Below are 22,676 nucleotides of genomic sequence, written 5' to 3'. Positions count from 1 at the left end.
TGATTTTGCCATTTACAAGTATGGGCATTAGTATTCCATTTCATTTAGAAGTTTCTGGCAGGCTTTTTATTTCAGTGAGAATGGTTTGTTCTGTGAACTGTGTGAACTCACTTTGTGGCCTCTACTGCCATCTAGTGTCACACAACTGAACATTCATTCAGCCGTAAGTAAAGGAATAAACTGAATACTCATTTAGTTCTCTTGAATTTACTACTGTTATTACTGTTAAAAACTGTAATACTGTGAAATATTGTTATGTATTTCAATATATATGATTATTCAAGTCTTCACTATCACAAGACCATTCAGAGATAATTTTTTAATGCTCAATAAACATTTCTTCTTATTATTATCAATGCTGAAAACTGTTGTGCTGCCTAATGTTTCTGTGAAACCTGTTATACATTTCTTTTCAGGATTTCTTGATGGATAACAAGTTTAAAAGAAAAACATGTATTTGAAATATATATATATATATATATATATATATATATATATATATATATATATATATATATATATATACATATATATATATATATATGCATGTATAAATTTACTGTAATTTTTTATCAATTTAATTTAAGCTCAATGAGCTCAAACTTTTGAACTATAGTGTTTATAATATACTATTTTTTATTTTCCAATGATATACTGTATGAAATGTCAACAGCAAAATGGGAATATGATGCATTGTAATGCAGAATTGTTGTCTGTTGTTGTAGCTCTGTCTGAAACGCCTTTCTACGAAGAGTGGTGGTTCCTGATCGTCATGGCGTTGATCAGTCTCATTTTCATTTTGATGGTTGCGTTTGGTTTGTTCCTGCTCGGACAGAACAAGAAGTACAGGAGCTGTGGAACAGGTGAGACTAAGCAGAATAATATAAAGTGATAATATACTTGTATTGTACACTGCTTTGTGCACAGAAAACTAAACCTGTAAACCTTTTTATTTTTTTTATTACGGAGCCCCGCACATGACACGCAGGAAAAAATATAAGGCTAAATCATGTGCACGATTTACTAATTTGTTCCCTCAATGTACTAAAACGTGCACACGATTACTATTGCATTCCCTCTATTTACAATTGCATTCATTCGATTTATAAATTGTTCGCACAATTTACTTAATCAAGCAAACGCAATAGTAAATCAAGGGAATGCAATAGTAATAGTGAGCACGTTTTAGTACATAGAGGGAACGAATAAGTAAATCTTGCACACAATTTATTTATTTTTTCTTGCATGTTATGTGCAGGGCTCCATATTTTATAAAACTTGTAATAGGCAAAATTCAAGGATTTAGCCACTAGAGGATTTGTGGTATTTGTTAGTATTTTATAAATGAAATATTATGGTATATATCAAAGTACTATCACCCTACAATCATTGTACAATATGATACCACCTTGCTTCCTAGACAGTTTCTGGAAGTCTTGTTTTTTAAAGATTAATAAGTGTTTGTAGCTGTTGCAATTGGCTCATTGTAACTGTTGGGAAAAAACTAGAACAGCTCATAGTTTATGTAGTTAATCAGGGAACATGTCCCAGTGTTTGTTGTCATGACTTTGTAATTCCTCCTGCAGGAAAGCACATAACAACAGTAGAAGAGTCTGTAACTCTTGACAATGGCGGCTTCACGGCTCTAGAGCTGAACAGCAGACATCTGAACGTGAAGAGCACTTTCTTAAAGAAGAATGGAACAAGGTGGGGTTTCATTTGAACTGTTATTAATATATCAGAAAAAACTATTTCAAACTGAATGACAGTCATCGATTTTTAAGTGTAAATTCAGTCAAACATCAAAAATTCTGCTATTAAAATGCTTCACCGCATACTCTAGGCTACAGTTTTTCTTCAAATAATTCTTCAGTGGAATTCTGTGTCTGGGAAATGTGTAAGCAGTTTGTAGAAATGTTCTGTTATCTCCAGATCTCCTCCACGGCCCAGTCCAGGTGGGCTGCACTACTCTGATGAAGACATCTGCAACAACTACAATGGGGCTGTTTTAACAGAGAGCACCACCCTAACAGAGAAACCCACTGAGCTGTCAGAGTCAGAGGTAAACACACTACACCAATACTAATATTATATATATATATATATATATATATATATATATATATATATATATATATATATATATATATATATATAACTATATATTTTAAATATAGTTATATTTACTTAATCTAAAAAATCACTTTCAAAATGTTAAACCTAGTAAAATGAAAAAAAAAATACATATATATATAATATTTCATATTTCATATATATAAAAAATAATTTAAAATGATGAACAATCACTTGAGAAGAAAACTGCGGTCATATCTGTGGCTGTTTTATTCTGCACTACTAAAATAAAAATAATAATAATTACAAGTTAAAATAAATAAATACATTGAAATTACATTGACATTGAAATGCTACACTGAATGAATGATTGCAGAATAAATTAACAATGGGTAATAAATATTACGCCAATTAGGTATTTTACGGAGCCCCTCAAATGATATGTAAAGCGATACTCCACCACAAAATGAAAATTTTGTGATATACGTTTTAAAGTTAAGCGCCCTCTAGCGGGCGTAAAAATAATGACAGTATCGCGTTGTGTGGACTTTTTACACGATCTCACAGTATTTCCTACATATTTTACTAGGTTGCTTATTCGTTCGAATGACCACACCTAACCCCACCCCTAAACCTAGACCTTACAGAAATAATGCTAAATTATGATTTATTGAACATATACATTTTCGTGCACATCCGTTCCCTGGGATCGAACCCATGATAGCATGATTACATATCAAGGTATAATGCAAATAATCTACCAACCGAGCTACACGAAACACAAACCAGAGGGCAAATAAAAGAATACAAAACATTAATATGAAAACGACGTTTTGCCGATAGGGGCGCAATTGTAGGAAACGCTCTTATGGGTCATATTTCAGGGATTTGGACAAACGACCTATACGAGCGTATTGGTTGGAGGACAGGTTGAAATTTTGTCATTAATCACTTAACCCCCATGTCATTCCAAACAGTTAAAGCTTTGTTCGTCATCGGAACACAATTTAAGAGATTTTGAATGGAAACCGGGAGGCTTGAGACGGTCCCATAGATTGCCAAGTAAATAGCACTGTTAAAGTTCTAAAAAGTATGAAAGACATCGTTTGAATAGTCCATCTGCCATCAGAAGTTCAACCGTAACATGCAATGACATGCAATGAGTTACTTTACTATTTACTTGGAAAAAAAGTAATCTGACTAAGTAGCTTGCATTACTTGTAATGCATTACCTGCAACACTAGCCACAGTTTACCTAAAACAAGGGAATTAGTTAATAAGTCATAGCCACAGTTTAACTAAAGTCGTGGAACAAATGAATAAAATGTGGCTACGAATGAATAAGTAGCGGGAACGAATGCTTAATTCATGACCACAGCAATTTCAGCAGTGGCATCTGTATCTGAAAACTACATTACATAATTGTTCATCCATGCCAGTAGGTGTCACTATAATGTCTGCTCTTTTTCTCTCTGGTCTCAACCCGTCCCGTCGACCCTCATGTAAAGGTCAGCGACAGCGACGACGAAGACGAGCAGCCCAAGCACTCGTTCGTAAATCACTACATGAGCGACCCCACCTATTACAACTCATGGAAGCGGAAGCCCAAAGGCGTGAAGACTGGAGGAGGGTTCGAGGAAAGTGCCATGACGGATGCAGAGGGAGGGTATTATCAGACTGTGGTGACCCAGCACAGTGTAGGAGGCGTCTACACCCCCACGGGACAGCCCGCACCCGGAACACGCACTCCAGTTACCGGCTTTTCCTCGTTTGTCTAATGAATCCATGACTTGAGACTAAAGAGGAAGTCACTTACGACTGGAAGTAGAGCCCTAATCCTGGACCAATCAAACTGCTGTGCTGGTTATTTCAGAGTAACAGCAAAGAATGTGTTCTCCTGGAAATGAACAAGTTTCTCATGTGTATTTTTGGCCTCATCTCTTCAAGGAAGGGAGGAGGGTATTGAAGTATCTTATTGTTAACATGTTAATGATTTTTGGGTGGATTTTCGCAGATCAACCATGACCCAGAAGAAGCGGAGACTTTGCACTGTGAGACTCTTTAGTAAGAGGTGGTATTCATTTTAAAGACTCAAAAACCTTCAAAGACGGATGAAGCAAATTCCTTTATGAATTCCCGTTCTATAGCAACCTTCCGGGATAAGTCGTAATGTGTGGGCAAAGATATGCTGGAGTGATTCACTGAACCTCTCTCTGATCTCCAAAACTCTAATTGAAGTTGAATCATCAGCGGAAACTTGTACAGTGTGTTATAGACTGGAACAATAATGTTTTATGTGTGTGGTTTATTTTCATGTTGGGGACAGGCGGTTACATTCTGGACAAAAAGCAGCGTTGAAAATACTGCCTTTGCACATGTATTGCTCTCTTAAACCAAAAGAGGGATGCTTTCAGCGAGAAAAGAAAGAAGATGTGTGCTCGCAACAGACCGTTTTCTTAGGTTAGCAATACTGTATGTAAAATATTCTGTATGTGTGTATATTTTTAGGATCAATTTTGTACAAAAACAAAACGTTTTTTTACTGTAGAGTAGATTTGTGCCAAGTCAGTGTAGTTTTTAGTGATGCCCACAGCGGATCATTTCTGCAAGTCACAATCCACAGTGTTTGTTTGACTGGCCTTCAGTCTATGTACAATCCAGACACCCAGAGGGGTGATAAGAAATGTGTCCCTCTAATCCAAATATACACCGATTTCTCATGTGCTTCAATGCTGAACAAATATTTATTTCAGTATGAAAGAACATCAGTGCTAAATTGAATACATGAGTTGGTGTGTACAGGTTTTGTTGGTTGGCGTACCCAGATGGTTTTAGATCTGGGCTGGTAACCAAAAGGTTATAATGATATAATGATGCGTTTACTGAGAATGCACATAGGAGTTTGGAAATTATTATTATATTAGGATGAGCGTTCAAGTCAATTTTGGACAGAATAAAAAACTGTATCATTTACAATTACAGTGAGAACGTATAATTGAATACAATACGAAAAGGGCAACATTATAGTTGACATGCTCCCAACTTGGTAAACTATGGAAGCCCATTTCTACCACATAAATAAAGGAATAAAAAAAAGTGCTTTGGTTAATCATAATTGTCAATCTAACAAAGTCAAAATTATGATATATTCTTAATTATGATATAAAAACATTAAATTACAAGACACCAAGTCAAAATTATGGCACACTAAGTCATAATTATGAGTCAAAATAATGAGATAAAGTCCTAATTGACAAAATTATGAGATAAAAAGATATCAATTATGATTTAGAATTTGGACTTTTTATCAGATAATTTTAATAAATGTTTTGCTTATGTTGCAGAAACGTTCTTCTGTAACTATTGGCCTTTTATAGCTAGACACCTGAATAAAAACATTTGGGTTAATGGGAAAAACATTTAAGGGGGTACAGGCGCCCCCTTCAGTACTGAGATTGTAAGTGCACAAGCATCGGCTTGTTTGTGTAGAGTACATTTCAGTGCCTGAAGATTTGAATTATTTGCTATGCATTAAATGTAATTTAAGATAAAGATAAGGACTGACATCTTGCTGTGTCAAACATCCAGATGGGAATCACGTAACATTACATCCAAAGACAGAAAGAGCTATGCAAAGTGTTATTGATCAGAATGAGTCAGACAGAAGAATACGCACTTCAAAGCAAGATTCTCAACACTTTGAAGTGCTGAACTGAAAAGCAATTACTGAAATTTTACTGAAACATTATGCCTCCTACAGCAATGCATTATATATGGGCTTAAAAAAAAAACTGGAATACTCAAAATGTTAATATTGGTCAAAATATGCAGTTTGTTTATTGTGACGTATTAACACAGCATGGCCCTAAACTTAAAAAGAAAAATGTATTATGCTGTTGCCCTTTAAGAATATTTATAATGATAAAAATCATGTCATCATCATTTGTGGATCTTTTCATTTAGCACAGGAAAGCACCACTCACATTCCACTGAAAATCTATAAATAGGTCATGCTAAGCCACACACACTCTTCAAATGTGACTCAACTGTATTTATTTTAAACAAATGACATGAGTAATAATGTGTCAATATTTTTCTGCCATTATCCCCCAAGGAAATTACCTGGCAGCGCTTTTCATTTCTAACATATTGTTGAATAAATGCCAAAAAGAGTCGTGTAGTGTGTGTATGCTGTGTGATGCAGACTGCAGAAATATCATCGGTATTCTTACTGCACATTCACTGATGAGATACACAATGACCCCCAAACATATATGAACACGTAAGGCTACACTTAAACATGTATAAATGTTTTTTTCATTAGAAAACAAAATATAATGACATCTGCAAACAAATGAAATCTTGAAAACAAATGATGTTTGCTTTGAATTTAGTTTATATAATGCATTGGCAATCATACATTTTCAAGTGTTGCTTAAGTGTTTTTTTTTTCTTTTTTGTAAAAACATTCCTGATATTGAGGCTTCATCATTGTGATGCACTTGTTTTGATTAATATGATTAAATGGAGGAGATACATATTTCACAGAGAATGTTCTCATTCTTTGGCTCAAGCACACTATCCATTGTAACATGATCATGCTGTTCAGGAGTTTTTGGATTTGATCAAATGAGGTATGTGTTGAGGGGATGGGTGTCATTTTCTGACATGTTTGCGATGGTTGCTATAGTAATGTGGGATTCACCACATTTCACTTTGTTTCAAGTGAATAGGCTTTTTTTTCTATAACCAGTGGATGCAAGCTGGCAGTATGAAGAGAGCTGTCATACTGGAAATCTGAACGTCAGAGTCTGCCGGCCGTGCAGAGGTCTATGCGGTTTATTTGGCATTGCTGTGTGTACATATGTATGTGTTTATACTTGCTTAACAAATAAACTACAGTCTAAATAATTTTTAAATGGACTCAGGTCATCCGAGATGTAAATGAGTTTGTTTCTTCTTCAGAACAGATTTGGAGAAATTTAGCATCACATCACTTGCTCACCAATGGATCTCTCTAAAGTGAATGGGTGCCGTCAGAATAAGAGTCCAAACAGCTGATAAAAATCTCACAATAATACACAAGTAACCCATATGACTCCAGTCCATCAATTAACATCTTGTGAAGAAAAAAACTGAATTTTTGTAAGAAACATATTCATCAAGGCTTTTTAATTTTAAACTTCTTCTGGCGAAAATAAAAAAGTCCATAATCCCCCCCAGCAACAACAACAAAACACTTCCTTTAATGGAAATAGTCCGTCCTGATGTCCTCTCACATTAAAAGCCACAAACATATTGAAGACATACTGAAGAAAGCAATATTATGGATAGCCGGAAGCTATAGTTAAGCCGATGGTTAAGAAATTATGGTTTTGTTTCTTACAAACACAGAGCCTTTCATTTTAAATTGATGGACTCGATTTGTGTAGATTAATTGTGGATTATTGTTGTTTTTATCAGCTGTTTGGACTCATTCTGACGGCACCCATTCACTGCAGAGGATACTTAGGTGAGCAAGTGATGTTATGCTAGATTCCTCCAAATTTCTTCTGATGAAGAAACAAACACATATACATCTTAGAAACCCTGAGGGGGAGTAGATTTCAGCTCATTTTCATTTTTGGGGAACGGTTTCTTTAATTGAAAACAGCAACCTAATTTGAAAAATATTTGGGGAAAAAATACAATAATAATAATAATAATAACAATAATTGAACCTGACCTTTAGAAGAAAATTTAGTAAAGCAATTAAGAAATAAAGATGTGGATTAAAAATGTGGATTAAGACTACTTCATTTGAATAGCAATGCATTCAATTCGGTGGGAATTTAGTTTGTCAATAATAATTGGTAATAACTTTATTTGAAAGTCTTTAGTATTTTTTTGTCAAATTTGAATTTTTATGGTAGAGGCGTGAAAGCTGCATCATAAAGAAAACTCCCTCTGAATGAAGAAAGGTACATTTCATTGGCTTGTTTTACCTTTTATGTTACAAGTACATTTTGGTGTAACTCTCCACATCAAACAGGGCCATGCTTAAATAGTGCAACTATCAGTCGACACTGTAGGTCTCAGATACTATGATGGAAGTAGATTACATGGCACAAAACTATGTAAAGGAGAGGCATGTCTCTTGTTGAAGTGAGTTTAGCATTTAAACATTTAAGGTCAAGTTTGCACGGATAATAAAAAAAAAAAACAGCAAGTGTCTTTCAAATTGAACAGGAAAATGCGTATATTAATATCTCAACTTGTAAGCAGACAAACGCAGTAAACATGCAGATCGTAAAGCACTTCATATTTATTAAAAATAGTATTTTTTAAAAAAGTATGTTACACTTTCGTCCAATGTGTCATTCTCAGACTGACAGATCTCAGAACGACACCATGTGGCACTGCAATATTTATGGCCAGTGAAAGAGCTTCTTTCATTTACTCCATCAAGAGTCTCTCAGCCTCTCCCAAAGCTCTCTCCATTTCGTCCACATCCAGTGTGAAAAATGCCCTCTCCTGCTGGAGCTTTTCATGCGCTTCTGTCAGGTCCCTCATGAGGTTCTGCACTTCCTACAAGCATACACAGTAACCAACAATTTCCTCATTGAACCCGTTTTAGGTCATGCCCTATTCCAATAGTTTTGGAGAGGGACACTCAATAACATTTAGAAGGATTAGAACATTTCAAATTAATATTTTATCCGCTGTGGACCTGGTGTTATGATGAATTATACAGCCTCTAGCCCAGCAGTGCATAATGTGTGTAATTGCATCCTCATATATAAATCAGTCTTAGTGAAACATTTATATTAATGTCTGGTCAGTGCCGCAGGACATTCAAATAAGGATAAATAACCTTGTTTTTTTTTTGTTTTTTTTTTATATATATATATATAATTAAATAATATATAATTAAATAAAATAGTGATACTCACCAGTAAATTTCCTGCATGCTCTTGTGCCGTCTCACCAAACAGTTTCAGCTCAGTCAGGAGATTTTGAGAAACCGTCTGCCGTTAGAAAATGTTAATAAATGGTCACAAAACGGTTCATTAATTGAGAGACAATTTCCCCGACTCTGGTCTAACATTCGTCCTGCAATGAACATCATTTTCAGGATGGAGGCTCCAAGGAAGGCATGCTATAGGCCAGAATTCAGCTTCATTTGTGTTCAAGAATGTAGTCTTCTACATCTTACTCTACATGGTCACACAATAGTATTCAGACCATGAAAATAAATAAGTTGGTGTGACAGCACTACAAATGATTGTACAATGTCAATTACATTATATTTGTAGGAATTATTTTCATATATATATATATATACAAACACATACAATTGTAAATTAATAGAATATGATGTTGTTTTTAATAAAAGGAAATATAAAAAAAAAAAATAATATATATATATATATATATATATATATATATATATATATATATATATATATATATATATATAAACAAATAATATAAGGAATATACAAATACAGAAAACAAAATGTGAGTTACCATAACTTCTTTTCTTTGTTCTTCCTTCTGTTGTGCTGTCTGGCCCAACTTTTCCCCTGAAACTGAATTACGGCGGGTTAGATTACTTTTTTTGATTACAGAAAGTACTGCTCTTCTTCACATGTTGATCGAACGTAAAGTTACTATAAATCCTAACCTGGATCAAGATTTTCTGCAACAAGGAGGACATGACAGTCTCGCAGCTTTTTTTGAATTTCCCGATTTTCTCCGTGGAGGTCTGTGCACCGCTGCTCCAGTTCAGTCACAGTTCCCTTAAGAAACATCAATGATTATTTGACTCTATGGACTACAACATTCTAAACAAGCACTGTCTGTAATTCTTCTGCACTTCGCACACATGTTGATAAAAACCAAAAAACAATAAATGTATTTGAGTGAAACATTAGATGAATAATTAGTGTAATCACCTTCAATTCTTCAAGTTGTCTCTGCAGGTCTTCATTTGTTGCAGTTAGGACTCTATTCTGCTCCCTCGTGTCATTTTGTTGCCCATATCTCGTGGTTGGCCTGAGAAAATCAAAGTAACTTACGATGCATTTACATTTACAGTAGTATATACAGTATTGTCATATATATACACATTTTAATTTGACCATATTTGATGTCACAAGTTGGTTGGTACTTACGCTTTCAGAGACCTGTGCTGGTTCTTCCTGAAAAAAATAAATAAACCATGTTTTATTTCATACATAAGAATCATAGATAAGTATAGTTGTTTACGGTGAAGAAAATGATTCCCACTTATTGTCAGTGTCGTTCTTGATATGTGCTGCTCTGGATGTCACACTGGACTGTGCAGGAATTGCTGTGACTTTCAGCTGAACTCTCTTCATGTCTGAATGAAGCTTTCTGGAGAAACAGAATCGCATTTACTGTATATATTGATCAAGCAGATGAGAGAAAATTTTTATTTAAAACATTGCCTACCTAAAGTACATTAACACAATTAACGTCATAATGTAAATAACGTATGTTCCGTTGATCTCAGAATTATTGATGTTTTAGAATAGTATAAAGTCTCATCATGTTAATGACTCATTTGTGTCTCATATAAACTGCACTTTTTTCCCCATAAAATGCAATGCGATTTTATTGATAAAAAAATTATCACATCGGAAAACATCGGCAATTTAAGTGGTTTTAAAATTAAGTATGAATGTATAATAAACTTACCACACCTACTAATATGGATATGTACGTAGATAACGTTTTAAAAGAACCGATTTGATTCAGCGCCATGAATTTTCAAAATAAACAACGTCATTTCCGCCTCCTTTCCAAATCCGCTTAGACTGAGATTTGTTGAAAATGTTGAAAATGAATGAATGTATATAAAACATATATATTGTTGGAAGACTCTTCAATCGATAATATATCCGAACAAGGTTAGTTAAAGAATGCGTTTTGTTTTGTTTTATTTTATTTAAAGTGATTAAAATTATCCTCCGCTCCGCTAGAGGCCGCGAGATGGGTGGGCCAGCTCTGAGGTCACTGAGTGTGCCGTGAGGAAGAGACGCGGCGGTTGAGTTCAAATTTTTCGAAGAGAGAAAGGCAAGCAGCGAGTGGAGGGAAAAAATACATTTAGGTATTGCGCTTTATTAATCTATTATTCAAATGCATAGCTGTCTTTTATGAAAGTACGACGTTTTTTTAAAGTCGAGAGCTGTTTGTTATCTTCATTGTAATGTTATTGTTGTTATGAGCCTATGGATGTCTCGTTTGACAGTCAGATAAAGACAGACAGACACTCACTGAGTTAAACAAAACACGTATGAGGAAATACAGTAAATTGTTACTACAATGTCGTATGTTTGCTGTAATTTTAACAAACCATTCTAAAGGGTTTTATTTTCTATTTAAAAAAAATCAAGTAACGTTATAGTGTTTATAGTGTTGTTTTTTTCTAGATTTAGTGCGCTGTATTATTCACGCGTTTTGAAGATGGAGCAGCCGAATCTCGGGTAAGTTAAGTTGTATTAAAGTGTACGTTAATGTTATTTGTATTTTTTTCGACAAGCCGCTTTTTATAAATAATCCAGTCTTGCACTTATTGATTCTGTATTAATGATGTGACTCGGTCTTTGCATGTTCATGTTCAAATGTTCTTTGATGTTTTTTTTTTTTCCTGTAACGTTACGGTTTTTCCTGAAGACAGAACTCCGTTTAAGTTTTGATTCCCCAATAATACATTTCTATGTGCGATGCTAAAACTTTCAGAACTATTGTGTTTATGTCCTCACCCCTAAAACAAGTCTAATATTTTAGCATCTTATTGTTGATGTCTGGAATCAGATCAGATCTTTTCAGCTTTTTATAATATTATGAGCTTATCAATTTATCAGCTTTCATAATAATATTATAATAATATTATATTATAAGCCACTGACTGTTGCAAGTTGTGTAAATAAACTCTTAATGGATCTTTCTTTTATATTGTAATTACTTTTGTAATGATTGTGTAAATGTATACAAGTATATGTTAATAAGCATACATAAGAATAGATTTTTTTGAGTTTATTATTATTTATTATTAACATTTATTAACATCATGCAAAAACAACAGCAGCAGCAAAAACACACCTCATTGAACTTGTAAATGTTCTTCATTTGCATTAGATAAAATCATGAATAAAAGTAATTGTTCATGTTTAATAAGCAACTAGTTTACTTTCCAGGTAAATTCCATAATATTTGACCAAAAACCAACTTGTGTAACTAATTATTGTCACTTTTTACAGCAATGATGCAGTAAAATCTTCAAGAAGAAGACTTTCTTCGGTATGTATCCATGATAGGTGATTAGGTTTGATAGGTGTCCCACTTGTATTCTGTTGCAGCCTGCAAGAAGTGTAGAGCCCTTTCCTCTTAATTTTATTAAATTTAAATCTAAATGTCCCAAAACATGAAATAGATCCTCTTGATTGTCCCCTGACAGATTTTAAAAGCTCCTCGAACATCTATGAAAGTACATGGGGCCGAGCAAGAGGAACAAAAGGTGATTAAGTTACTGAATGTTTTTGAATATAATTTGTTTCTTTGTTTCTCTTTTTAAAGTCTTTTTCTATTTTTATATTTAAGCAGGAGGAAATTGTTAAGCCTGTTGAGAAGAAGAGAAATTCACGAAGAGTGAGTTTTGCCACTACAAATAATGTTCGAGTCTTTACAAAGTAAGTGCAATGATGTCGACCTACTGATTGGAAGATACAAACAAAAATGTAAAAATAATTTACATTTACGATGTTTCAAAATTTGCAGTGATGCAAAGAGTGAATCTCCTGTTCTGGCTTCCATACAAAACACAAATATTGGTGAGCAGTTTAATTTTGCTTTTAACATGTTACCTGAAGTAGTTTGTGCTTCGTGTTTAAGGATTATATGAATCCTTACACATTAAATATTTCCTGTTGTTTATATATAGAACATTTTCACAATGTTATTTACTTCATTGTGTTTTGTTAAATTCAGCAGGCGAGAGACCAAATGAAAAGTAAGTAATGGCTTAGATTTTTTCATTTGTTTTCGGTTTAGCCACTTTTCCACTGTTGGGCCAAACTGTTTTCTTTGCTTAACCCTTTCATTTGGTGCCAGTCACTTCCATCCAGTATAGCTATTGTTTCAATTTCCACTGTGGGGTAGTAGGTAACCAACATCGTTTATGAAAACTTTTCATCTAATTGCAGGATTCTGCGTTTTGTGGATGAGGGAAGTCACCACATCAAAGGTAATGTTTTCAAGAAAAAAATTCAAATATTGCTGACCAATTCAGACATTGTTCTCCAATCTTTTTTACTGTGCAAGTGTTTTAATTCAAAATAGGATTGAGTTGGCTTTACTGTGTAAATATTTTTCACTTTAACACAATCTACTGATCTCATGCATGTATTTCCTGCTTCCTGCAAATTATTTTTATAATCAAACTGAACCACTAAACCTTTTCATATTTTTCAGGCCTAGAAACTTTGTTGAACACTCCTCTTTATTTGACCCAGCATAATGTAAGTACTAATCTAAGGCCAGATCATAAAACATATTATGAATTATAGGTGTCTGTGGTTTATGATGCCCTTGTAAATATATGCTGCCATAGACATTCATTTTGGAGTGTGTGAATGTACAATACTTGATTGTCAATAACTACTTTTTAGTTTTTGTATTTATGTGTCTTTGATTCACACCTTGTTTTGACACAAACTCTTTATTTTGACTGTTCTCTCTCAAATTGTAGGAGAATTTCTTCTCAGATCCAGTCTTGCAGGATGACTGTGTGGATAGAACAATGCTGCTTGGAGAGGATACTGGATACATGGATATTACTCGCAGTCACACAATAACAATTGATAAGGATGATGAAATTGAAGAAGAGACAAACTCAGATTTCAGCATCAACATGGCTCAGATGGTCCGTGGCGATCTGAATGTTGCAAATCAGAAGGGTTTGCCACATGAAGCAAAAGCAGAGAAGAAAAATGCTGCAAATGACTCCGACTTCAGTGCTTTTCTTGCCAGTTTGAGCTTACCCACTGTAAACACCATTAAGCCCCGAAATTCAGAAAATGAGCTTGGTAAAATCTTCTGTTCAGCCAGTACAAGCACAGAAATTGATAAGGAGAATCAAGTGCCATCTTTTTTAATGAAGCAACATCCAGGTGACAAGGGTAACCCACAACAACCGCGGGGACTTCAGCATAGACGTTCCCAGGTTTTGTTTGTTGAAGACGATGTAGAGGCAACCAGAAGTCACACTGTTGTAATTGAAAACAAAGATAATGATCAGCCTTTTACACCCTCTGTTACTGAAAACCAAGGAAGTGTTGCATTCATAAAATCTGCCCTTTCAGACGTCCCGGATGACATGGAGCTTACTTTGAGCCAGACTGCTGCAATCAACGTTAAAGTTACAGAAAATATTACTAGCAATGTCCAGGCTTTTTTAAGGAATCAACTTCCAGATGACAAGGGTAACCCACAACAACCACATGGACTTCAGCGTAGACGTTCCCGTGTTGCATTTGTTGAAGACGATGTAGAGGCAACCAGGAGTCAAACTGTTGTAATTGAAAACAAAGATAATGAACAGTCTTTTACACCCTCTGTTACTGAAAATAAAGGAAGTGTTGTATTCATGAAATCTGCCTTTTCAAACGTCCCGGATGACATGGAGCTTACTTTGAGCCAGACTGCTGCAATCAACATTAAAGTTACAGAAAATATCACTCGCAATGTCCAGGCTGCTCTGGATCAGAAAAGATCCCATAATTTCTCTGAGGATGAGAATGCAATGGAGATGACGGGGGCACTTGATGTATCTGTTCAAGAAAAAAAACACACAATGAGTATGAAGGAGCAAGCTCAGCCTTCAGTTCCTACAATAAGAGGGATGTCCTCCTTTAATGTGATTGGAAATGGAGAGACAACAGATCAAAATAAAGCTGGTTATTTTCAGAGCAATCTCTCTATAGCTCAGACTGCTAATTCTGAGGATATGGAAATGACGGGAACATTTGATGTATCTGTTAGAGAAAAAGACCACACAATGAGTATGAAGGAGAAAGCTAAACCTCCAATTCCCAAAGTAAGAAAGATATCCTCCTTAAATGTGATTGGAAATGCAGAGACAACAGATCAAAACAAAGCTGGTTATTTTCATGGCAATGTCTCCATAGCCCAAGCTGCTAATTTGGATGACATGGAGATGACTGGGGCTTTAGATATATCTATTCGAGAAAAAGAAGAAGCTCTATTTCCCAAAGTAAGCAAGATGTCCACTTTTGGTAATGGAGAAATAGCGGATCGAAACAAATGTAGCAACAACTTTATGGCTCCAACTGCTAATTCTGACGATATGGAGATGACACAGTGTCAGACTATTGTTCTCGAAGACAAACCATCAAGTGGAAACAAGCCATTCAGCAACTCAAGGACGAGCCTGCCTTTTGTACCTTTATCCAGAACTGTCAGAGAAGATGAGCATACAACGTGCTTGAAGGAGGAAGCTCCGCGTCCAATTCACAGAGTAAGCAAGATGCCCTGCTTTGATTTAGTTGGGAATAGAGTGATAATGGATCACAACAAATCAGGCCACCTCCCGATAGCCCAAACTGCAAATTCTGATGAGATGGAGATGACACAGTGTCAAACAATTTTTCTCGAGAGCAAGCAGGTCAATGGAGACAACCCTTTAAGCAACTCAAAGAAGAACAAGCCCAATACGTCGGTATTTGGAACTGAAGGCAGTGATGGGATGGACATGACTCAAGCATACACAGGGCGTATAATGCTAAATGCTCTTTCAGCCTCCAAGAAGGAACGAGGTCAAAGCATTCTGATACCTGCTACAACTACATCAAATCAACAAAATAAGAGTGACTGTATGGACTTGACATGTCAACCATGTACTTTTGATGGGATTTCTCCACCAAGTCCTGATGAAATGGAATTGACTAGATGCACCACTATTAACATAGACTCAACCCGTACCTGGTTAGGGAGTGCTGTGGATATCACCGGTACAAGAAGACTGACATCCTCTGCTAATCGAACAATTACTATGGTTGAACCTATGGAGATGACCGAGGTACACATGGCACCAGTCAGTGTGCAAAAGCATAAAGCTTTTATGACTCGAAGAAAGTCAGGAGCGAGAATGATGTCCTTGATGTGTGATCCTGAAAACACTGAAGCCGATAACCGTCAGACTGATTTCTCCAACCCTGATGATATGGACATGACACAATGTCAGACAGTTGTGCTTGAGGCTGAAAACTGCAAGAGGCCCAGACCATTCAGTAATTCAAGGAAGAGTTTGAACATTTCATATACATCCTCCACTCATGAAGTTGATGGTATGGAGATAACCCAGGCACTCACTGGCAATATCCTGTTAAACAGCTTTGTATCTGATGAGAAAAGTAATCATGATAGAAAGCTGTTGCCTCCAGCAAAACGTTGTCAAATGCTAGATGAGTCTGACTGCATGGAAATGACTTGTCAAGCCAGTGCATCGAATCTTGCTATTCCCTGTGTTGATGATGAAATGGAACTAACAGGATGCAACACGATTGCATTTGAATCAAAAAGCACATTGGCAGAAAATGCTATAGAGATCAAAGCAAATGAAAGTGCACTTTGGGCATCAACATCTGTTTCTAGATGCACAGTGTCAAGTGAAGAACAAAATGAGGTGAGTGAAGCTGCCAAGTGTGCTATTAACCATCTCTTTCCCTCAAGACATGTTTTTGATCCTGATGGCAAAAACCTTAAATGCAACAACACAGAGACAACTTTCTATGGCGAAGCTAACATGCAAGTGGACAGAAATTGCGAAATGGTGCATCTAAATGATGTGATGACGACTGATGAAGACAGTAACATGCAGGTTACAAATGTCCTTACAATGCCCATTGAAACTGAAAAAAGTGTTTCAGTTAATGAGAAAGAAGAAGAAAATATTAAGACTTTCTGTGGCTCTAGAAATAAAGAGGCGGGTCAAGAACTTTGGCCTAACAAGGAACAAAGTACAAGCTCAGTCCAACTTGAAGGTTCCTTCTCAAATCAGTCTGTAGTTGATTCCTTTATTAAAGAAGAGCTGCAACATGCTAAAGCAAGACGGAGAAGTCTAGCAGACTTTCAAATGGAGCTTCACAACATGTCCCAACGTATCCAGGAAGAGCAAAAAGTGATGATGGGAAGCACAACCGCGCCTCTGGCTTCTTGTTCCCTCCCAGAAACTTCCTTTAAAAGGCAGTGTGAAACGAAGATTTCCAATGAGCCAACTTCAAATGTCACGCCTAACGTCAAGCAGCAAAATAAGTCTGTTCAAAATGAGAAGACCACACCTTTTAGTCTTAAAAAGAATGCATTCTCATCAAGGATGTCATTGGGTGGTATTGTACCAAAACTACCGAAACGAGCTACAACTGTAACGCCTAACAAAACTGTGACCATAAGTTCTAATGATTTGCAATGTCTCCAGCTAGAGAAACATTTCGACGTTGATGAACAAAATAGCAACTGCAGAGCAGTCAATATTAATGAGGAAGAGTTCCCTGAAATGAGCAGCGAAGAAGACTTGTCAGGGAGTCTTGAAAATTGGCCAATTAACAAGCAAGATGAACTGGATGGTTCTTTGACTGTCCCTAAAAAGGAAGAGCCTCTTGTGGATGATGTCTTCGAGTCAGGCACAAGCACGAGTCCATGTTTTAAAAGGCCACATACAGAGGAAGACCCTATTACTGCAGACCAAACCAAGAAAGCTTGCATTTCTGACATGGTAGGCACAAAATATTGTTCATTTTCACTTTAATACTTTGTTTGCTTGGTATTTCCTGCTAAATGCTTAGAGGTTGTTCTGTAATAAAGTGTTAAGCGTGGGCTTCATTGTCGTGCATTATTGTGCTAATTCCTGAGATTCTGTCTCCTCAGGGCCTTGACTGTCATGAAGCTGTTGTACAGTGGGAAGGTAATTTTACAAGGCAGGCTGCACAGAATCCCAAGGCAAAGGCAATTGAAGATACAGGAGTGTCTGAATCCTGTGAGTTACTCGTGTCAGTTCTCAGGCACAGTGAATGCACTTTGCAAAACCATTAAGAAGGTTTTATTATATATGTGTAAACGAAAATGTGGTCTTTTTTTACAGCTCTCAGATACTCACAGTTTGACTCTCATATGGATGGGACGCTGGGTCATGTATTTGATTTCAACAAGGTAGCAGTATTTACACACTCATATAATCGTCCATATTTAAAAGAATATTAAATGACATGTTTTGCATGGGTAAGCACTATTTATAAAAATATAAAAGTATAGTTGGTTTTCTAATTCTTTTATTTCCAGAAACTTGAGGATGGAAGCATCACAGTCAATGAGTTCCTAAGCCACTTTGGTATCAACTTTGTCATCCACAGATCTAGACCAAGTGCTCTTCCTGACAGTGTAAGTGGTCTGGATTTCTCTTGCTCTCTTTGTGAACATAATGTGATGGTTTTAACACGTCTTTCCTTTTTCAGTGTAGAGCTGGAGAGGCACGCACCATGGAGGATTTGCTCAAAGAGAAATACATATACCACCCCAAGCAGAGAGTATATGAGCAAGACTGTAAGAATCTCACAGAGATAGTAGAGAGGTACATGCCAGTTTAGTTTTGATAATCTTTTAAGATACTGCACATTTTTGTGTGTGTGTTTAATTGACAAAATGTATCAATCTTTTTAAAACCTAATTTCCTCATAGACTTAAAGAACAGATGCCTGAACAAGAGAAATCACTGGGATGCATCAATGGAGCCCTACAGCAAGAGATTTGTACTCTCTCTGAAGAGCAAGTATGTTCTTTTCATAACCAATCCTGGGTCATCTTAAGTTAAATCATAACTTATTTTGTTTATCTTTGAGATCAAATTTACATGCTTGTTTGTTTTCTTCAGTTAAAAAGCTTTGGCTCCAAGTTGAAAGAGCGAAGAGTTTTCTTTGGAAAGAGAAGCAAAGCACTTTCTCATGAAATGAAAGGAGTCTTGTACTCGGAGCTCATAAAAACAACACAGGTAAGAGCATTTTTTGTTAAATAATTTCTCAAAAACAGTCAAATTATTACTCTTAAATCTCTAAACATTTTCATTTGTCATCCGAAAGTCCTGATTTCTTTTGTACAGATTTTTGTTTAAAACAGGGATTTAGTAGGGCAAAATGAAGGACACAATCTTTTTAATTAATAAAAAAGAAATAGCTCTTAGTCTGCAGTTACATCACAGCCATGAACTTGATTTACAGCTTCTAGTATTTGATTGGACATAATGAGTAAGTGTAAGATCATCAGTCATCAGTAGTTTTAGTCTTTTTTTTCCCCCCAGAAGAAAAGTTTGTAATTTTTTGGAACAGTTTTTTTTTTTTTTTTTACTTTTAATTTTGTTAAAGTAGTGAAGTAACCTATAGACAACCTCAGTGCAAACCAACACTGAGTAAAACTCTTAACTGCTGTGTCTCTGTATTTCCCCTAATACGTTTAGGATGCAAAACAGAACCTGATATCTAAAATCAAAGAGACAGATGAAATTATTGAAGACTTGGATGGATGCATTAATGATTTAGAAAATGGTATGGAAGTTTCTGTTTCATATTTGAATATGCAGAGCAACATAAAAAGTAAAGTGCTATGTAATCATATGCTAATACCTGCATGTAAATAACTCACTGCTTCTTCTATACTAGAACTTGCGTCTGTAGAGGCCATGATTATGGGAGATCCTCTTGATGCTCCTCAAACCAGACCAGCCTTAAAAGCCAAGGAAGAGGGTAAGTGCATTTCTGTATGATAGAATTGTATAGCTTTATGAAGCTAGTAAAGAAGATGTAATGGTTTGTCTGTGTTTTTCGTCTCTCTACAAATAGATTTACATAAGCTTAATTCAGCTGTCACTGAGAAGGAGAGGTACTGTATATTATTCCATCAACACTGTAGGATATGTTTAAGAGTTTTTTTTTTTTTTTTTTTGGCTGAATGCTAAAATTCTGAACTTTTTAGGGAAATTGGTGAGCTCGAGATCCAGCTGAGGACTTTGGAGAACCAACAGGAGAAGTTGCAAGGGGAATCCAGTGGCCTTAAGAGTCATCTTGCAACCTTGAACAGGTTTTGTTTAAAACCCATTGCTGCATCCCTTTTTCAAACTGACTTAGCTGCAAATGCAGCACACAAGTGACAATAACAAAACCCCAGTATTACCATCAACACAGTTGTCTTAAAGAGCAGCAAACAATGCAACATTGCTCGCTCACTGTGAGGACAGCTCTGTTGATTATAATCACTTGTTTGCTAGCCTTTATAGCACTGTTGACAAGTTAGCAGAAATGTGACTTGCATTCATAACCCATATGGTTTCCTAATTTTTATTTTCACTAAATACTAGATGTTTGGTTCAGTATGTTGAATATTATTGTTGTTATTATTTCACCGCTATGCCTAGCCTATGTATTTTACTTTATATGTAAATATGATGATTTGTCTTTCAGTTTGAACGAGTGGCATCTTGATGCGACGGATGAAAGGGGGGCTTTGTTTACCTTCCTTCATAAAACTGTGCATCTGCAGGTGAATCTGCAAACACCTGCTGGTGAGTTGATTATCGCTTTATAATGAATCCTAATGGTTCTTCATCATTATTGTTACATATAACATTAGCTTTAAACAATCTCTTGTCTGTTAGGAAAGGAATGGATGACTGAGGATGTGGAGCGAAATATAGATGTAAGCTTCCAGTTGCACCTGGACGGTAAGTGAACAATAAATTACTTTTATCTTTTCTTTATTTATTTAAATGTGTAAAAACCACTTTGTATTTTCCCCTTTTTTTAAAAAAGTGGAAAAATCTCAGTGTCATGCAAGCATGGTTCACAAGTTACTTGAACTACACTCTCAGTCTCAAACTCAATGGAGACAGAGGTACCCAACAAGCCGACATATACCAGAGGTAAGGAAATGCTGCGAACTTTCATGTTTAACTGAAATCATTACAGTGTCTTTAATAATAGAGATTATTATTTTGCTACAAGGATGTAAACCTGAAAAGATGAGAAGTCTCAGTGTTGTCGGATCATTTTTCAACAGCTGCTTCATGACATCAGTTTGGTGGTGAGTCGTCTCAGGCTCTTGGGGGAGGAGATTCACCGGCTGAAGAAGTGGGGAGGATTGAAGCTCTGCATCCTGAAGATCACCTGTATGGACACACGGTATGTTACACCTTTTACTTGATTTTATTCATGCACTCTTCCTTGGCATATTAAGCTTTGGTGCTTGTGTGGGTGGCACGGATTCATGTTGCGACATTTCCTTAATCCCTAAATCTCTAAAAGACCAAAAACAACTTGAAGCCAGCTTTTAAAACCGTTTCTAACCATAATGACAGATTAATGAAACCGTTAGCATCTGTTTTTGTTTTTCCTCTTTCAGAGTCCGTATCATCTTCTCTAGTCTGAAAGCATTTGAGAAGTTTGAGTTAAGTCTGATGGTCACTCCAGACTATCCCTTTGGGCCACTTCACATACAAGACTTCAAAAAACACATGGGAAATACAAGGTTTGAAAGCAATTAACATTTTTAGATCACAAGTTTAAATGTTATCTGCCATTGTGAGTGAAGATAACATCACCTCCATTAGTCAGGATTGTTATTAGAAAGAAATATTGTGTAGTCTCTAGACAGCTTTTCGGGGAAACACAACAGCTTTCCACATCTAATCGTTCAAAGAAAATGTGTCAAGTACAAAATATTAAAGTTATATTAATTGTAACTCAATATTTTTGACAGGAAACTTGTTTAAAATAATTTATAGCAAAAATATCAATTTCTACCACAAACGAGTCTTGACTTTTATACTGTAGACGAGATGCAATTCTCATTGGTGCTGAGAGTGGCAAAATTTGGAATAAATCAGAAGCATTTCTCTCAAGATCATTCATCAACATGCAGTCCATAGTACATGGAAATGGAAAGAAAAACCAACATCTTCAATAATGTTCACTTGATAAAAGTATTTATTTTGCATGTTAATTTTGTGTGGGTATTGAGTCATTGTTTTGTGCTTGCTATCTTCCGTAGGTTGAGTCAAATTGAAGACATCCTATCATCAGTCAAACCAGGGAAGAATTATCTGACAAAAGTTCTCAAGAAGATCCACGATGACCTTCTGTGCTAGGGTCTCAGGCCTTGTTGTTGACTCTGTTTTTTCTGTCTTTTAAATGTTTGTTTATATTGATTTTTGTATGATCAAAAATAACAATTAAAAATGTAGGCACAAACCGCACCACGTTTGCTGGCGTTCTTTACATTTCTTGACCTGTTATTTGTTTCTTACCTGTAGTTCAGTCATGAATCCAACTATTGGAGTATGATATCACAGAGCCTAAGATGCTAATTATCACAATTAAGCCAGAAACGAATCTGTTGACAAGAAATTAAATCACAATAACATGTAATTCCCAACACTGGTGGCTACATACTGCAACTGTTCATGGTATGTCATCTTTCAAAAGCCTACTTTGGTCTCAAGCCCAACCAGCAATCATAGACGTGAACAGAGGAATGAT

General features: G+C 35.8%; 4 protein-coding genes across 12 annotated transcripts in view; 3 read left to right on the top strand and 1 right to left on the bottom strand.

Annotated features, from left to right (window-relative positions):
- LOC113109226 (protein sidekick-1-like) overlaps positions 1-6,245 on the top strand; it is a 132,037-nt gene extending 125,792 nt beyond the window's left edge. For all 5 annotated transcript variants that reach the window (XM_026272893.1, XM_026272894.1, XM_026272892.1 and 2 more), the window contains 4 exons: positions 726-863; positions 1,587-1,707; positions 1,933-2,062; positions 3,582-6,245. In XM_026272893.1, the coding sequence (XP_026128678.1) occupies positions 726-863; positions 1,587-1,707; positions 1,933-2,062; positions 3,582-3,851 (659 nt within the window). In that variant the 3' untranslated portion in view covers positions 3,852-6,245. The remainder of the gene's footprint in view (positions 1-725; positions 864-1,586; positions 1,708-1,932; positions 2,063-3,581) is intronic.
- LOC113109348 (myb-like protein U) overlaps positions 1-22,676 on the top strand; it is a 972,647-nt gene that overhangs the window by 227,616 nt on the left and 722,355 nt on the right. The window lies entirely within an intron of this gene.
- On the bottom strand, positions 8,360-10,883 carry LOC113109899 (small kinetochore-associated protein-like). Of its 2 annotated transcripts, none has more exons than XM_026273793.1 (8): positions 10,782-10,883; positions 10,345-10,452; positions 10,230-10,256; positions 10,011-10,110; positions 9,740-9,854; positions 9,583-9,644; positions 9,006-9,080; positions 8,360-8,640 (listed from the first exon to the last, which is right to left on the bottom strand). In XM_026273793.1, exons 2-8 carry the CDS (start codon positions 10,434-10,436, stop codon positions 8,509-8,511), a joined length of 603 nt encoding a protein of 200 aa, XP_026129578.1. In that variant the 5' UTR covers positions 10,437-10,452; positions 10,782-10,883; the 3' UTR covers positions 8,360-8,508. The 2 variants fall into 2 exon arrangements, with proteins under 2 accessions (XP_026129578.1, XP_026129570.1); XM_026273785.1 differs by having other exon boundaries at positions 10,777-10,880.
- LOC113109282 (uncharacterized) lies at positions 11,113-22,393 on the top strand. Of its 4 annotated transcripts, none has more exons than XM_026272918.1 (26): positions 11,113-11,188; positions 11,511-11,564; positions 12,342-12,381; positions 12,539-12,598; positions 12,685-12,770; positions 12,859-12,911; positions 13,069-13,090; positions 13,284-13,324; positions 13,552-13,598; positions 13,829-17,872; positions 18,025-18,133; positions 18,239-18,309; positions 18,436-18,534; positions 18,609-18,724; positions 18,832-18,922; positions 19,025-19,141; positions 19,604-19,691; positions 19,806-19,889; positions 19,986-20,025; positions 20,119-20,223; positions 20,604-20,704; positions 20,798-20,863; positions 20,952-21,061; positions 21,199-21,320; positions 21,541-21,666; positions 22,189-22,393. In XM_026272918.1, the coding sequence occupies exons 2-26, from the start codon at positions 11,545-11,547 to the stop codon at positions 22,283-22,285; spliced, it is 5,955 nt and encodes a 1,984-aa protein (XP_026128703.1). In that variant the 5' UTR covers positions 11,113-11,188; positions 11,511-11,544; the 3' UTR covers positions 22,286-22,393. The 4 variants fall into 4 exon arrangements, with proteins under 4 accessions (XP_026128703.1, XP_026128709.1, XP_026128700.1 ...); XM_026272924.1 differs by having other exon boundaries at positions 12,682-12,770; positions 13,072-13,090; XM_026272915.1 differs by having other exon boundaries at positions 12,682-12,770; positions 18,239-18,306.

The sequence above is a fragment of the Carassius auratus genome, chromosome 1 (assembly GCF_003368295.1).
Source record: "Carassius auratus strain Wakin chromosome 1, ASM336829v1, whole genome shotgun sequence".
Taxonomy (NCBI): domain Eukaryota; kingdom Metazoa; phylum Chordata; class Actinopteri; order Cypriniformes; family Cyprinidae; genus Carassius; species Carassius auratus.
Note: the sequence above shows the minus strand (reverse complement) of the source record. Positions and strands in the feature narration are given on the sequence as shown.

What these genes read in the sequence shown, in the direction of transcription:
- LOC113109899 (XM_026273793.1), bottom strand. Translation starts at nt 10,436, where the DNA reads ATGAAGAGAGTTCAGCTGAAAGTCACAGCAATTCCTGCACAGTCCAGT. An exon ending in GACAACTTGAAGAATTGAAG is followed by an intron (nt 9,855 to 10,010) that starts GTGATTACACTA and finishes ATGTTTCTTAAG; the next exon opens with GGAACTGTGACTGAACTGGA. An exon ending in AACAAAGAAAAGAAGTTATG is followed by an intron (nt 9,081 to 9,582) that starts GTAACTCACATT and finishes TTCTAACGGCAG; the next exon opens with ACGGTTTCTCAAAATCTCCT.
- LOC113109282 (XM_026272910.1), top strand. Translation starts at nt 11,545, where the DNA reads ATGGAGCAGCCGAATCTCGG. An exon ending in ATGGAGCAGCCGAATCTCGG is followed by an intron (nt 11,565 to 12,341) that starts GTAAGTTAAGTT and finishes CACTTTTTACAG; the next exon opens with CAATGATGCAGTAAAATCTT. An exon ending in TTTATTTGACCCAGCATAAT is followed by an intron (nt 13,599 to 13,828) that starts GTAAGTACTAAT and finishes CTCAAATTGTAG; the next exon opens with GAGAATTTCTTCTCAGATCC.